Source organism: Trichogramma pretiosum, unplaced genomic scaffold, assembly GCF_000599845.2.
Source record: "Trichogramma pretiosum strain Unisexual culture from Peru unplaced genomic scaffold, Tpre_2.0 scaffold5, whole genome shotgun sequence".
Lineage (NCBI taxonomy): Eukaryota > Metazoa > Arthropoda > Insecta > Hymenoptera > Trichogrammatidae > Trichogramma > Trichogramma pretiosum.
This window is the reverse complement of record NW_019641672.1, coordinates 113,659-131,532: the sequence shown is the minus strand read 5'-3', so window position 1 is coordinate 131,532 and position 17,874 is coordinate 113,659. Positions and strand designations below refer to the sequence as shown.

Sequence of the window (17,874 nt, the reverse complement as noted above, 5' to 3'; positions counted from 1 at the left end):
CCTGACTTGGCCGACTTTAACGAATTGACACCACTGCAATCAGCTGTGGCGAGACTCAAGCCGCACATGGTCGATGTACTCTTGGACCATGGTGCTGATCTATCTAGCTTTGTCTTCATTCCCAATGAGAGTCACTTCGACCCTAGCTTTGGATGGCGGTGTTACGATTTCAATTCTAAAGTGAGACAAGCCTCTGGTATCATGGCGGTCGTTGAATGTTTAGAGAAAAGAATGTACGAACTGGATCGAAGCGATGCCCTCAAGATCATGAAATTGTTTGCTGAGCACCAATTATGCCACTTGCCGTCGGACCCTGAAGAACTTTGCTATAATATTGAGGATTTCAAAGAAGAAACCAGAGAAATAATGATAAATCCAAGTCTGTCGCTCTACGATCTGACCCGGTTACAACCCGAAGAGGCGGCTAAACTACTCACATATTCGGACTGCTCCGAGTTGGCTCGCTCGGAAAAATTGTCCGAGCCTTCCAAGGCTTGCGCTCAATATCTGTGCGAGATAATATCGAGAAAATTTTTCCGACGGTGGGCACTGGATTTTTTCTTGGAGTTGACGCGCTATCGACTGCCGATTCTTTGCTGCGAAAAGATCATTGAGCCGCTGACGAACCAAGATTTATATAATATTTGTCTGGCGACTGTAGAGAAAAGCTTCTACGAGCGACACAAAAAAATATTCTTTTATATTTATATAGTATTACATATTTGTCTGACACCATTCATTTTTTTAGGTGCTATGTATTTTCTATTATTAGTATTATATATTATAAAAAGTTAGATATAATTATAAATAAATTCAAATAAATGAATTGCGATTTTCTTATTAATAAGCACATGAACATCTGAAGTAAAAGATGTTAGTCAGTGTATTCATCAACCATGACACCTCATCGCGATCATAATTATTCGCACATCTTTCACTCATATCAATAGCACTCAAAAACTCTCCTTGCCTGAATTTCCCTGATTCGTATCGAATTGAACTCGACGAGTCGGACTCGAGTCGAGAACAACTCGAAAAATCGGGTACTCGCACACTCCTAGTATATAATGCATAACACAAGTCGTTGAAAGGTTTTATTGAAAGCGGTCAAAAAAAGGTAAGAGGTGCCACTTGGTGTACCCGGGCTAGCAATGGACTTTTCGTCTTCGCGCTACCTTATTCCCCTTCTTATTCAACTTTCTCTCGACTTTTATTCTCTCTTATGAAGGCTTCTTCTTCTCGATCTTTTGCGCTCTGTTATGTGTACAGTGACCACCGACGCCGCCTGTACTCGAGACTGAATAATGCATCGCGTTCATCCTTTTCCGGTTCTCTCTCTCTCTCTCTCTCTGTCCATCTCTTTTTTAAATCGCGAACACTCGCGCGCCCGAGCTTTCATGTCCGTAGATATTCATTTCGAATGCGTCGTTTGCGCGGTCCGGACTTTTTGACATTTTTTTTTCTTCACCCTCGTTTTTGGCAGTCGGTCGGTGTCCGCCGCTCCTCTCGTAGTAGTCAACGATTCGTACGTACAATTTTTAGGCGCCAAAGCACCGAGCTGGGAGAAAAACAAAACCGGAGCAGTAGCAGCAGCAGTAGCAGCCTCGACTAATCAGTGTAATAGCATCTCAATTAGGCGGAAAATCTGAATGCCTAGTAGCTGCTGCTGTTAGCCGAGCCGAGGCTAAAGTTGATAATAGCGAGAAAGGGAAGAAGCCCGAAGGAGAGCAACCCTCGCGTACCGCGCAGCCATCAAGCAGCGTCCTAAAGTCGGCTCGTTACTCTTCTCTCTTGCTATATATATACATGTAGCCAGCGCGTCGAGGCACTATATACACACAGCGCGCTATACGGATCCCTACGCATTATTTTCGTGCTCGTTGTTTGTCGAGCGATTTTCTCTTCTTACGCGTACGGCTCGGTATATATGTAGCAACCGTAATACATGCTCCGGCTGACTTGTCTCGTAAATTAGGTCCTTAAGAAGGACTTTTTGCCTTGGTTATATGTATACACGTATATATATTATATAATGTACGTGTACAAAAGTCAAAGCGAAGAAAATAGAAAGAGCCAAAAGTCGCCCGAAACTCTTCATGCGCCGGGCTCTTTCATCAGTGCTTTATCGACGAAAGCCATTTCGGCGAGAGAACCTATTACGTACAGTATATCCAAGAAAAGTATGCCCCGCTTGGACTCGAATATACATCGTACAGTTATATTCCTTAGACGAAAGTAGCAGCCAAGTCCCTCGAGATAATTAACGAAATAATCAATTGTGGAGCGCGCGCGAGTTGCAGCTAATGATCCGAGCCCTGCACTCGGATTGCGACGCCAAGAGGATGCGAGACTCGCGCGCGAAATCTTCAAGCCCTCTCGTTCTTCATCTCGCTCGCAAATACCACGTGCTTAAAAATTTTCAAGCTAATGAATCCAGCGCAGCGCGAGTACACGCGGTAAATAAGCAGTGCACTGTGTATAGCTAACGTCTACGCGCGGCCAGGGCTCTTGGGTGCGTGAATCGCGCGCGGTACAGAGCGAAGGGCTACACGACGAGCGAGCGCCTCGAATAGAAACACATCGCAGGCAGTTATCAGCGCAGAGAGATCAGAAAAACAACAGCGCGAGCACGAGACGAGAGCGATATATACGAAGGAGAAAAGCTCGCGACGAAGCTGGGCCATGGGCGGCGGTTGCTGCTGCTACCTCCTCACCGCAACGAGACTCTTTCGCGTTGACTTACTTTTCTCTCTCTTCGCATTTTCGTTCAGCAAAACGTTTCTCGCGCCGAGTATTATATATATTTATATACCACGAGGCACGAGGCGCGCGCTATTCAAGTGGCTTTTTTGTGTTTGCGCGAGAGTGTGTGTGTGTGTGTGTTGTGTCGCTCTTTCCAAATCTCGCACGTGCATCGCAGTACTCTACGTTCTCTCGGCAACAAATATACATGCACATTTATAAAACAGCGCAAACTCGTCATCCTGTCCTCTCTGTATTAGAGTCTTTTTCTTGCGACCCGCGAGGGTTTTACTCTTCTTCTTTTTTTCTTCTTCCGTATTTTACAGTTTGTATTCGTTTCGCTCTTTTCACGTTTTATGAGCTTGCACTGCTGCGCACTACCGCGTGCACGATGCGACCCTGCGCGTCGACGACACTGCAGCTTCTGCGCGCACCGCTACGCGAGAGGTGCATATTATAAAACAAAAAAAAAAAAACAAAACAAAACAAGGAAAAGAAAAAAAAACACGAGATGTGCTCGCGTCGTTTTAAAACTATAATACGGAGCAGCAAGTCGCGCGCGGAGAGAAATTAGCCACGCCGTATTTGCCCCCCTCGAAAGAGAGAGAGAGAGAGAGAGATAATGCCTCGGGTCTTTCTCACTCTCGCTCCCTCCTGTTGTGTGTATGTGTTGCACCGCGACGACGACGATGACGACGACGACTACTGCTTTATTTCTTTTTCCGCACGTGTTATATACTGCTGGGCGCAGTACTGCATCAGGCAGAGAGCACCACGAGCTCTTGCGCGCACGGAGGATGACTCGGAGAGCGAACCTCGAGCGCTCTCGCGTTTTTTCGCGTCTCGTAGCTCGTGAGCTCAGCTCGTCTACGCCAGTTGGATCAAAAATTTAAGCCGCGAGTTTTGCTACAATTTTCGACAGTTGCCTTCTCGATTTATTACACGCGCACTCCGGAATACGATGGCAAAAGGATCCGTGGTCCGAGAGCAACAGCTGTCGGAGCATGAATGTACGTATATGAATGCAGGTCAATATGCTGCAGTTTTCGTGAGAAATCGATCGATGTCTATAATATATCCTACGGCACACAAACAAGCGCCGTTGCTGCAAATATATCTCGGTGTATCGAGCTCGCCTTAATATTACGCGCGATATACGCGTACGCAAACACCTACAAGGTCAGATTTCTACCTTCCTTATAATCGCTCCTATGTGTACAGGAGCTTTTAAATTGTCGATTATACGCGAGTGTACGTATAGGTCGACTTTGACTTGCCTATATAATCGAGCCGGAGGTAATAACACGCTGTTGAGCGAGGCGTATACGTGCCAGCGAAAATCCATCCAGTTTTTCCATTAATTCTATGAAATATATGAGCGATTCTATAAAATATTCTTAATATTCGAGGCTAAGAACGGGATTGAAGTAGATGATTGCTTATCAAGGTCTCAGAAGTATGAAAAAATGATTGAACAATGGGCATTTTGATAAGCATTTTATCTACACCTACTTTTGTATCCTACAGGGCGAAAAATTGCCCTTTTCCACAAATATATAGGCATTTAACATGAAACAAAATCATACGAAACTTTTTCTCTGACTCTGTTTTTAGTTTTAAGAAAATTACCCGACAACACAGTTAAATAATAATTCACCGTATTAAATTTTTATAACTTTGAATTTCGTTAAAAATTAATCTTTTTGTTGTGATTTCAAAAATCAAACTAACTATCCACAGAAGGACTGGTTGAGAAGGCTGTGTCGTGTGCTCGCTTTTGAAAAATTGTGTTTATGCGGCTTATGCTCAGTTAGCTCGGTACATAGTCCTCCGTGTAGGGCAATGGCATGAAAACACATGGAGAGGTCAAGCAACTCGCGACGTAAACAACAGAACATTCACAGCTTTTTGCTATTCTCCAGTCTTGTACACGTGTGGGCTAAATTAAAATATTATCGAATCATTTTATTAAATTTTGAAAGTATGACTGTAAACGAAACAACATCAAGTCGTACAAAATCTTTATTTAAAGTTGATGAGTATCGAGTAAAAAATAATTTAATTTGGGATAATGTTTTAACATTCACTTGTAATTTTATCATTTTTCGACGCAAAATTACAAATTTTCCATATTTCTGGGACCTGAATGAACAATAATCCACGTCTTATTAAACGCGCCAAATGACAACAATTTCAATCCTTGTTTTAAGGATATTTATAGAATTGCTCATATACATAAATAAATACAGCCAGGGTCCGCGATCATGAAAGCCATCATGGCAAAAGCAAACAGCTCAACAATCTCGAAAGTATAATAGAAAGAGAAAAAGCAGCTGCGTTATCTCGATGGCAAAGATACGTATAATGCACGTGCGAGCGCGCGAAAAGTGCAGTAGCTAAACCGACTGCACGCAGTGTCCGGACAATCTATGCGCTCGTACACGAAACCGCTTGTACTGCAATTTTATATATTTATACACATAGAAGCCGAGGTGTGGGTGTGTCACACGCGCGTCCAAGTGTGTGTGTGTGTGAGTGTATTGGCACGTGCAGCAGCGGCAGCGGCGAGTGATCTATGGGCGCAGATAAACCACGCGTTCAACAAGTGTGTAACACGAAGATAGAAGGTATATTCAAGCTCGAATGTATGCCTCTCGCTCTCTTTTTCTTTTTTGAATTTTTTATTTCCATCGCATGTGTATTATATAGGTGTATGGCTGGTAAATCGAGCGTTCAAATGCTACAACGCTCGAATGTCCAAAAGGATTGCGCATATGTATGCGAGATCACGCACGCGACGTATAGTACAATCTATCTGTCGACTCGATTATTTCACGTGTTTAGCTGCGCGTAGATCGCATATCGACGGGAATTATTGAAAATCATCGTGATTTATGATTAATTGATTTTTTCCCACGGATAACTTCTGTACAGTAGTCGTGCAGTAACTGCTCGATAAGAAACTAGATCTCTGATTGAATTGCGACACCTGTGCAGTACGAATTGCTAAGCGAATTTTAATACGGACGCGGGGTAAATTACGTTTCATTGATACACGTTAGCTTCAGATAGCGATATCTTAATAATCAATGAGTCGATCAAGAAACTTGAAAGAAACACGAGTGATCGACGAATTACGAAATCCTTGCACTATAGGCTCGTTAAGACTCGTTAACAAAAAAAAAGGAAAAATAAAAAAAACAATAGCACGCTCTTTGATTTTTATTTATTTTCCAATGAGCATCAACATTTTCGCACGATCATTGCGAGAAAGCCTCTCCGTTCGAGGATAAATACGGCGCTCGCGCGAGTATTCTCGCATGCGAAAATGCGCACGTGTTTCGGAGCACGTTCGGCCTGATGCGGTGGCTCGCGAGGCAGCTTCGCCTTTGCCTTCAAACGTGTAATTCCAGACTCTGATTCGATGAATCGAGCGAAGCAGCTGCAGCGGTGCACGCATAAATACGAGCTCTCGCACCAATTAGGCTCGCATTAAAACAACCATCTCGCAATGGTTATCTCGCGACTTTTTTCTCTTTGACTTTTGTTTCTGCTGCGGCTGCTGCTATTCTTATCATTTCGAGCAAAAGTACGGGGAGAAAAGTAGGAGGGATATCCGAGCGGGAGCCTCGTTTATCCGAGCGAAGATCATCGGCAGCGCTAAGAAGCCGCGCGAGCTGCTGCTCCAGCCGCCGCCGAGAGAGCGGACATTGAATTATGAGGAGCGGCGAGTGCAAAGTGCCAAGACATGCGTGTGCGGCGGCGACCTCGAGTCTTCTTACCGCGCTCACGAAATATAGATACGGTGAGATTTGCGTTTGTATGCGTTCTCTTCTTTCGGCATCTTCGCGGTGCGGATTGATGCACCTTTGACGAGATTTAGACGCTAAAACGCGGTGCGCGACTGATTATTCATGGTGAAAATAATGAATCTGTGAGATTGCAGTTATTTTATAAATTAAAAGATATTAAAAAGATTTGAATTGAAATAACAATTTTTAATATTTATTCTAAAATTTTTCATTATTATTTTCTCAGATTTGAGGATTTTATGGAATACAATTTTTCTAGATACTATTTTGTTTTGATTTATAACAAATCATAAGCTTTCCTTTGCTTAATGTTAATTAACGAAATCGATCGACGTCGTTTGAGAGAAAAAAACAGTTGCTCACCGAGCAGAAGGATGCGAAGAAAAAAATACTCGATTCCTTCGGACAGGCTTTGTATTATGCTATACACAAAAGTGGAATATCTCCTTCCTGCATTACGGAAATGATGATTTTTTTTTTTGCTTACTTGGCTGCTGTGGTGCCCGAGCGCGCCCTGGCCTTTCTTCTTCCACTATATACAACCACTATTTCTTTTTCTTCTTCTTCTCTTTTTTTGCTCTCGCTCCATATTCTGCCCAAGTGAATCCCTTAAACCTCAATCAGAGGAGAAAGAGAATGCGCGTCGCGCCGCAAGAAACAACGGAGGGGAAAAAATTACTAAAATGCACTCGCATGCTGGCTGCTGTTGCTGCTGCTGCTGCTTGGCAGTGAGAACATTGAGCTCGAAGAAAAAAAAAGGAGCGCAAAAAACAATTACTGCTGCAGGTATTGTGAAAGCATCGTGGCCCGAGAAACGATATATCATTGGTGTAGTGCTAATGACAAGAGTGATTGAGTTAACACAAACGACTAATGCGTAATTACAATTAAATATGCAAAACTCCATGAGCAACCTAAATAAAGCAACATGCACTTAGGTTTCAACGTTAAACCGTACACGTCATACAACACATTTTTATTTTATTTACTATACTTATTGCAGCTCAAAAAATTTTTCTTGCTCTGGATTACTTCGCGCCTTAAACAATTTTCAGCATTCTTACATCGGCATGAAGGAGAAAAGTAGGTAACATAATAAATACAACAGACTCTTTGAATGTTCCAGAAAATTCGCGCTTCGAGCAGATCGGCAATTTATTGTTGACATATGCTCCTGAAGTACAGCTTTGATTTTCGGTTTTTGCCAAACACACAAACAGGGTTTTGAATAGCTGTTTTAGCATGTGTATCATATGTAGCTATTGATTAATTGATAAAATGAATTGATATTTATAAAAACAACATATTTTTATGTTTTTTATAATTTCCATTTGATTATTCGCTATTTTACGACTATTATTAGCCATAACAATTTTTAAACGATTTTACTCTTACAGGGTCTCCAATTTAATTAAAAACTAAAAAAATTATAAGTAAATGTTAAAAGTATAAAATAGTTTGATACACAAAAGGTAATGTAAATTTCTTAAAGAGCGAGACAAGTACAAAGTCATGCATATATATTTACAAGAGAACAGAGATAAGGTCTCGGCAGATTGATATTCTAGAAGGTAAACCGAGCACATGCTCTTCGTCCGTTATAATGGCATTAAACTTTTTATCAATTATTTTATCTATCCAGATGCTACATCTCTTGCGTACGGCTTCCCTTCTACATATTATTTTCTCTTCTCGTCGATGTTTTTCTGCCTCGACGCATCTTGCGCTCCTTTTTTTTCTCGTACTATATAGCTGTAAAATTCACAAGCTAATACAGTGTGGCAGCGGTCAAACCATCACGTAATTGTAATTCCTTCACCTTGGTCGGAGTTTAAAAGAGATAAGAAAACAATTTTGTTTCGATTCTCCATGCCGAGAGTGGTTATTCGATACAGTTATTATTAAATAACTGATCGATCGAATTTCCCAAGGTTTTTAAGATCTTACACTTTTTTTGTCAGGAAGTGAGCTAACGCTCAACTTTGGTATTTGTTGTTGAACTCCGATAAAGATGTAATACAAAAAAGAAAGAATTCGCGTAGATTTTTAAGGTTGATCAACTATCTTACAATACGAACTAAAAGTATATTGATATACTCAAAAGTGATGTCATGTAAAATACTTGAACTATCGAAAAAATTATAATGTGTCAATTTTCAAAAAAAGCTTTTAAAATTTATACTTCAAACGAGCTTCGCTTTTTGTCACCATTATTAATAATCATTTATTCTCTTGCCTACGCGTTTTGACCATTTAAAGCCTGTCTTTAGCTTGATGACATTTTCAGAAATGTATCATAAATGAAGTAGCATTTACACCTTATACAATGTACAAAAAGAAGATAATAAATATATTTTCATATTGATCTGCTTTCAATTTAGCGCTATAAAAAAAGAATATACACTTGTGAGCTTCCAAACAAAATTTCAAGCGTTTCATGGAGAAAAAAATACATTTTATCCAACTTTTCTTTTAATTTCACCGTAAAGATTCTTTACGTTCAATGTTATTCCCATACTCAAGTTCGACCCTATCGCGCAAATCAACTTTTCTCGTCCACCGTGAAAACGCGAGAAAATTCCAAACATTTCATATATAAAAGTTCATTATTACTTAATCGCGGTAAAATTTTCCCCTCTAGAAGAGAAAGAGAGAGAGAATATGAAACTTTTTTTTATAGTCGCGCGCAAAGTTAATAAGCTCCGGGAGGAAGTCTGGTGTACGCGCAACTATAGGGATTATATTATAGCGTCGTCAAAGCACACACACACACACGTGCTTGGCGCGCGTATACGCATACACGCGGTACGTACGATATTCCTCAATGAAAATTACACGCACCTAGGAAGGACGATAACGATCGCCGAAACAAGCCCCGTATACGTATTGCGCACGCATATATACACATGTGATACGTACGCGTATAAACGCACCCCCGCGTATCGAAATCGTATTCTTCCAATAGCCGAAGCGAGCCATAATATAATGCGCGTGCGACGACATAAAATCGCGCCGAGCCGTTAAAACGCTGCGCAATATATACGATCCATGCTTTAATGCGAAATCGTAAAAAATAATACATTTCGTTGAAAGGAGAGAAGGGGCGCGCTCCTGAAGGCACACACGCCCGCGTGCTGCTGCTGCTACTTTTGGCCATATTACTCGCCGTGAAGCATCTATATAAACGCTGCTTCGCAACCCCCCGGTGGCCAAGGTATATATGGGTAGATTGCTTATCCATATGGACGCGGACGTTGCATATATGACACCGACGTCGGCTCTTATCAGGGGGTGCGATGACCTAGCCGTCTATAAAAACGCGTTACTTCGAATCATTGCCCAAATTTTTATGCCTCGTTTCGCCTTTGAAAAAAAAAGAAAACAGGAAAAAAAAAGTTTTTTTATTTATGGAAGAGCAGTATCGCGGCCAATGGAGCGGATCAGTCCTTTAAAGGCGTATACGCTTCTACGTATAATTTAATAAGAATATTGTAGCTGAAGGCGTAGTGCTGCGGTGGCGTCGACCTTGAGCCAAGTTAGCAGCCACGCGAGCACACGCTATAACGAGCTGCGGAAGAGTCGAATTTTATAATATAACAAGGAGAAATTACCATTATTAAGTGTGAATCTCGTTAAATCAGACTCGAGTAGTATACGCTATAAAAGCCGGCCTGATTCTTCGAGGCGAGAGCCGACGAGCGTACGAAAGAATTAGCTCTAACTCGCGAGCAGTAGGCACGAGTTTTATATGGTGCGCGACTCGATTGTCCGGGCGCGTGATATGGCAGTTGCTAATTTCGCGATGAAGAAAGTCAATTGCAGCGTTGGCTTTAATTATCCTTTAAAAAGTGTATGTGCGCAATTGCACGGGGAATCGGAAGAAGAAGAGGCATAAAATCGCGTAGGGCGCGACAAATTAAGAGTGTTATATATGTGTTCTGTATACGCTGCGAGCTCGGCGCAGGTATTCGAACGAGCGATTCTCGGGACGCAGCCGACGAGAGCTACGCTTACGAGGAACATAAGGCTTATGGCCTTCTCTGAATCCACCAAATTGCCCTTGTTATTTATATATGAAATTCGCGTAGGTTATATTTACGCACTGATTTAAAACTCGATGCCGCGCGCCTTTTCTCTTTTGGGGCATCAGCCGCTCCGTCCGTATATTCTCAGTGTAAATGCGATTACGCGTACGCTGCGCTTTCTTTTGAGCGTATCAACGCGACTTTTTTCTCTTCCCGTATAAAAAAAATATCCATTTCGCGAAGTGTTGAATTTTTAGATATCGTTATCCTGTTCGGATGGAAAAAGCTTAGACCGTGTCTCTCTGCCTCCTGTGTACCTTCGTATTAGAGTCACTCGCAAAGTATGCGCATACGTGAACGCATAAAAGCCCAAAGCTGTTGGTACAGGGATGTGCATGCGCCTAGAAATGACTTCAATCTCGTTGACGACTTGGATAGCCTACCGTAAGCTTAGCTTGCATCTACATTTTAGATTTTTTTTTTCATTCCGTACTTGTGATATCCAAAACTCTTTCTTTTTACATGAAGCTATTGTCGGAGTTTTTCGTTTTTTATTTTTGCATATGGTTTGCTGTAAATACCTTGCTATATTGCGTTTTTCATTTCAATAAAATTAACTCGAAATCTCAACATTTTTTTATTCTAAATTATAATAAAATCACAAAGTCATGAAAAAACTAATTTTAATAGTTTCCGATTATAAGAGAGATACACGGGAAGATGATGATCGATGCAATTGACATTGCCAACTGGAAGCGATGCAGAGTCTCATTAAGACTGATATATTACGCTTATCTTGCAACGCTCAAATGAGCCTTATACACTGCGCATCTCTTGAATTCATCTGAGGCCACGATAATGGTAGAGCGCGCGCGACGAGCGTATGACGTTATAAAACGTTTCGAGCGATGATATACCGCCGCGCACATCCTCTCTTTGGCACATTTTTCAGGGGCATTTAACAATGTGATGGGGACTCGATTGGCTCTTTTCTCTCTCTCTCCGGGGGCTATCGTCTTGGGTCAACTCGTTTTATATGTATTTTACAATTGAGTCGCGTCGCGCGAGCTAACTTTCATTTTTATTTGCAACCGTGGGCGTTAACGATCGCCTCGAGTCGTAACATCTATCGAGCAACTGCAGGTCTCAATGATGCTTAATTCGCTTTTCCATCTCGTAATTTTGTGTACGCACACGAAAGGATCGTCGTAAAGTTTAATGGTTAATTTTAACAATGATAATGTCGAGAGTCGCCAATAATTGTCATAATTGGTGGGAAAATCATGCTACTGACATTGTAAAATGAGCGTACGGTGACGTAGACAATGTTTAATCATGAGCTTCGACTGGCAATACAGGTGATAAAAGATTTCATTGCTTGGGTTTGCTGATGATTGCGAATGGAATTTAAAGTCGATCAAGTACAGAAGATTCAAAAAGCTTAATGATAATTTGTGAATAATTATGCCGATAAAAAATTAAAGACCTTTCGGTCCATTTATTTATTGTAGCATTAATTGGCTCCAAAAAATGGACCACAAATTATCCACCCTCGCGAATATTCGAATCAACGGCCACGCAGGCGAAATCAAACGTGCTACTTTTCATGGCTAAAACACCCTGTGGAAAAAATACAACATTAACGTTTCGTTATATCCGAGCTTTTAAAAGGACTTGCGAGGAAAGAGTTATATGTATACGCAGGAGCGAGAGTACGCTCGCGTACTTTGCATGACTAAAAAAGCTAATCCTTGACGCAGCCCACAACGCCACGGTCATTTCGTCTGCAACGGACGTTTCATATATTTTTATATTCACGCACCCGATATCAATGCTCTTGATGCGTTTCAGGATTACACTCTGGCGCGTTGTGCGCACAGCGAGCGTCGATTTTTTTTTCTGCTGCACTGGCCACGCAAGCGTGTATGATTTTTTTTTTTTTTTTTTGCAAAATATTTTTCTATATTACCATTAGCCACGTAACGCATCAACGTAAATACGCGTACGCGCGCTGTCTATTTATAATATACCATTGGAAAATGAGTAATGCGTGGGCGCGTGCGGAAGCTTAATGCAGGATAATAAATGCTTGTAAAAATTTATGGTTGCTTGGTTAATGCTCAGCTTTACACGCTCCTTTGCGCTACTACCACTACTACTGCCACTAGCACTACCACTACTGCTACTACTACTACTACTACTACTACGCATATGTAGAAGTGCTTATTATGCTTATACTTATAAGGGATTACATTGATGCCTGAGCAGCGCGCGGGCAGAAGCTATGTGTCTGTGTGTGTATATGTACGCGGGGAGTGAGAAAGAAGCGCAGAGAAACGTATTAAAATGTTGCTTTATTTACTCTTTGTGTTTACGTATATGTATCGAGATATAGTGTGCGGTTTTATGCCACTCGTTAATGAATGATGTTTTTTTAATCGACCATTAACGTCGTTGAAAGTATGAAAGTCACTTTGAAGATCTTATAAAATCGTTGAACTTTATGCTGACTTACTTTACGTGCTATTTGAAACTATCATTTTATAATCGTACAGTGTTTTTTAATTGTTAAAATTTTATAAGGGTTTGATAGCTTGAAATATAAAAAAAATCTATGAAAAGTTTCATCATGTTATCTATTCATTCGTGATTTTCATACCTTAAATAATTTTCAAAATACGCCCTTGAAATGTATCTTTACAAAAAAAGAGAAATGCAAATTGCATATTCACCTAGATCTAATGCACTGTAACTAAGTGATACGATTTTTGTGTTACAATCTCAGCAATGTCTTTTCTTTTTCATAGCTTCATCTATACTGCGAGAAAGAGAGGGAGAAGACGTTTGCCGACGATGCCTCATTGTTCTAATAAATGAAATCTCAGGGGATGCTATATATGTAGTGAGCAAAATTTCCGAAACAGCATCGTAACTTTGCGACTTTATTGGAGGCCTGTACACACACACACGCCACGAAGCACCGCACGACAAAAGATACTCTTCCTTATAACGTAGTTTGTTGAGCGGAAATTTTCGTTGAAACGATATTTCTGATTTACGCAAATGTCGGTGGCTGACAATAGGCATCCAGATGTGAATTAGGCAAGGAGTTTCCAGAGAATATATAGGTTACCGATCGTAAATACTGTGAATAATCTTGAAGTCATAGAACTTTAATTTTCCAACATAGCGCATGCCTCGAGTTTATATTATTTTCCGTGACTTTTCATTCGGGCTAGCTTATCTCGATGCAACCGATCGCTTCATAAGCTCGCTCGTCTCTATGCATTAAACTGCGCTTGAAAGCCGTGAGCCGTGCTTGTGACAAAGAAAGAGAGTAAGAGAAAAGATATGGTATCGTTTTATCTAGATGCCCCCGTCTCTCTAGTTTGATTGCTCGCCTCTGCAAAGAGATATACGTCCGAAAAAGCCGAGAGAGGGTTGAAGAGATGTATACGCGCGGAGAGCGAGGCGCAATAAAAATAAATAAACGACGCGCATCGCTCCTGCATGAGAATAATAGAGAGCCAGAGAGAGAGAAGGGTGAGTCGCAGAGCAGTTATCTTTTTAATTATCTTTTTCCGGACGTGATTCTCGAGCACGACGACTACAACGACGACGAGGACGACGACGAGAAATTGAAATTTCTGCGAGCAGCGCCGGCCGATATCTGCATCTCTTGGGACAATCTTGGCTCGTGCGACGTACAAATATATACTCTGTGTATGTATCGTAGGATATTAGTCCGTGCGTATCCATGCATTAAGTGCGCGTGGCGGACCGCGCGGACTAATTGCCATGTATAGCCGAGCCTAATTGCGCTAATTAATTGACGAGATTACACGCGTGATCTCGAGTACGTTTAGCGCGATAAACATACAGATTTTTGACGTGCGTGCGAGAGATGAAGCGCGTATAAATATTATCGTGCTGCTCATTACATGATAACGTAATAGAGCGGACCGTTAACTCGTGTACAATATTCGAGTACTTAATTATTCGCGCCTATATCGTGTGCACGATTACAGGTGCGCCGTATTCACGTGTATATACTATATCCATCCGAAAGGGCCGCAACAATCGATTCGGATCTCTCAACTTGCTCTCTCCCTTTCTCTCCTCGGTGCGGCGCAGGTACCACTGGGCCGATCGATCGATCGATAAGTCAATCAAAGCTGCATGCCAGACGAAGAGATATTTTGGTTGCTCGATCACAGCCTGCCTCGTTTTGTTTAATAAGGGAGTATATAGGCATTAGTATAAGCGGCTACTACACAAAGCGTTACGCCGAGTGCGGCCGAGATGCGGTCGTCTCACGCTTAATATGTATGTATAAAAAAAAATATAGGCGACGGTGGCGATTAAACGGCGCGCGAATCTGCCGTGGAGCGCGCGCAGATGTGCCCGAGAGAGAACTATAAGGAAACCAGTTTGTCGGTGTATAATAAAAATGAGCCATGCGCTGCTCGCGCGATACTACATTCTATACGTATTTTTTCCTTTTAACTTTTGTTTTTCGATAAATGTATATTATGCATATGTGAGACTAAGCTGCCGCTCGTGCATCTATAATTCGCTGATAGATTTACGCAGCGTTGGCACACGAGATCACACCCACTATGTACTTGTTTTCTATAAGTTTATCTCTGAAATTTCTTTTATTCAGGGTTTGGGTCCGCGCGCGGAAAAAAAGTTTAGCACGCAATTTGGTTAACATGAGATGAATGGTCGCTGTTTGCGTTGAATTAATTATAGACTACATAATCATTTCTGAAATCGAGTCTTCGCATTCAATGGTCTTGATTCGTGACTACAGCAATTGGCAAAAAGAAAAAAAAAGAATAGAGAGACAACAGACACAAGAAGAACAGATAGAAACAAGTTTAAAGGTTTATCGACCTACCACCAATTCGCTCGAACTCCTTTATGCAAAACGGCGAGAAGCAACAATGAAACCGCGACTAGCTCGGAAATCGTCAGAAGCCGCATGTCGAACGGATGAGGAGCTGTAATTGCGATCGTATGAGTATGACGTTCCGCCTTCGGCTTGGCTTTGATCTTTTAGGCCTATGAAACTTCAATTTTGTCGAAAACTTGGATGCCGCTGTTTATTGGTGGAGGACATGTTGAACACGGTTAAGTTGCACTTTTTAATCAATTCAAATTGTATCGACGATCAACACTTTCTATGTTTTTATTCCCCGCACACATTAAACCTTCTGCTCAATGTCACACTATCGCGAAAAAATTTTCTTGCACTTGATTTAGCCTGTCATTTCAACCGATTTCCGTGTAAACCTAACTCGCGTCGACGTTAATTTTGAACTTAGCGGTCTGTATCCCGTCTTTCAATAAAGAAATGCGAATACGCGTAAAAGGCGCGACGAGAACTACGATGCTGTCCGGCAAGCAGTCGCGTGCAAACTGAAGGGTATAGCTATACGCCAGCGGGAGCGACGGATGCAAAATCGCGGCCTGCTATATATGCGTATGTATATACAACAGAACGAACGGAGAATGCAACGTCGAAAAGGAAGCGCGTGCGCACAGTGCCGGAGAAACCGACGGAGGGCGGAGTCTGCCGAGCGCTCGCCAAGCCTTGATTTGACGAGGCCGCATGGGGTGGACGCGCGCGGCCCCGCTCTCCGTTCGCTAGGCTCTATACGTGCACGTTAAATGCAAAATCGCATCCCTCGATCTCTCGCTGCACATGCATATATTGCATGTATGAACACGTACCTGGTTCGTTCTTTGGAAAGTTGCTTATTTTTCAGAAACGTAGAATTGAAAAAAACGAACAATTTTCAAATTCGGTTGGCGTCGATTAGTTTGTTTCGTTTGTAATCTTTAAGTTGAAGTCAATGTTATATCTGAGATCTACAGATATCATTTTTTACTATTGAGTAGATTTTCAAGATTTAAGTTGATCGTTACTGCGTGCGAAGGATACAAATCATAATTTATAAAATTTTTGATTTTGTTGTAGTAAATTAATTATGATTCTTGCAGAGGTTTATGTATAAAATTGCTACGTATTGCTACTGAACAACTGAAACAGAACAACGAATTAAAATGTATAATGCTCGTTTTGATAAGGATAGCTTCTTTTCCATATAAATTTTTGAATTTGATTTATCCCTGAAAGTATTTTAATTCAACATTTCCTAGATAATTGTAAATTTTTTCAGTATATTTTTTAACGAGAGTTTCTATTCGGTGACCTTAGCTAACGTGAAAAGCGTGTTTGCGCACCACAAGAAAATAAAATTATGGGCTAGTTGGACGGTGCAGTACGCGTTTTCGCATACGCTACGGCCGTCGAATAGAAACACTCGTATCTAAGACTCTTTTAGTTAATGAATTAATCGCGTCTGTAATCGAGAAGGGTATTTCCCACATTTCAGAAAGTTTTACGATTTGTAATTAGAAAAAAATTTACCGAACTCTTGACTTTTTAAAGATGCAAATGAACTAATGCAATAGTTATATCGCTATAAGTAGAGCAGGAATAAAAAATGAAATGTTGGGCCATAATACTTAATGTATAAAAATAATTGCATTTTTTATCAAATTTTTTAATGAAAACAGCCAATGAAAAGGAAATTTCGCATGTTTATCTTAATAGAAAATGTGTAATTGCCATTAAACCTTTGAAATGTTTTCGTGGAATAGTGGCGAACACAGTAATATTGAAAAAACGACGTACTAAGTTTGTGTTTACTTGTGATTGTTTAGAAATGTGTTACGTGGACACGTAATAAGCAGATTTCTGGAGGATGAACCATATACCACTCAATGACATTGCCCTAAAGCACAAGAGAGATTTGGGTGCACTCCTGCTGCCACAACGCGCAAGCAACGATTTGTCGAGTACACGCGAGTTCGTGCACATCTGCAACAATAAAAAAAAAGAGGAAAAAAAGGGTCGTTGTGTGCCGAAAGGAGCGCACGTATGTATACGGTGCTGCTTATTTGTTGTATCTTTGTACCCAGTAGCTCACGTTGATGCTTGAGATTCGTTGATGACGATGAATGACGATGAAGGAAAGAAAGTTGAGCCCTCTTTCTTGCTGCTGTTGTGTAACTCGCTATTGCAGTATATTCTGGACGGATTTTTTCAGTCTTTGTTCGAATGAAAATCAAGCGAGCATTCGTCTTTGTGACTATCATCTTTATTATCCGCATACACGGAAAAAATTATGACTGTAGAAGATTCGGATGAGAGACTGAGAATGCCTTGTGCTAACAATGCAATCATTAAAACTTACTAGCCACTCTCAGTGCGCTTCACTCAC

At 41.1% G+C, this 17,874-nt stretch overlaps 1 protein-coding gene across 1 annotated transcript in view; it reads right to left on the bottom strand.

Moving 5' to 3' along the window:
- Positions 1 to 15,968, bottom strand: part of LOC106650279 (protein Wnt-1-like) — a 41,024-nt gene extending 25,056 nt beyond the window's left edge. The window contains exon 1 of the mRNA XM_014368208.2: positions 15,483 to 15,968. Coding sequence (XP_014223694.1) covers positions 15,483 to 15,568 — 86 coding nt within the window. The 5' untranslated portion in view covers positions 15,569 to 15,968. The remainder of the gene's footprint in view (positions 1 to 15,482) is intronic.
- Between the last annotated feature and the right edge of the window lie 1,906 nt (positions 15,969 to 17,874).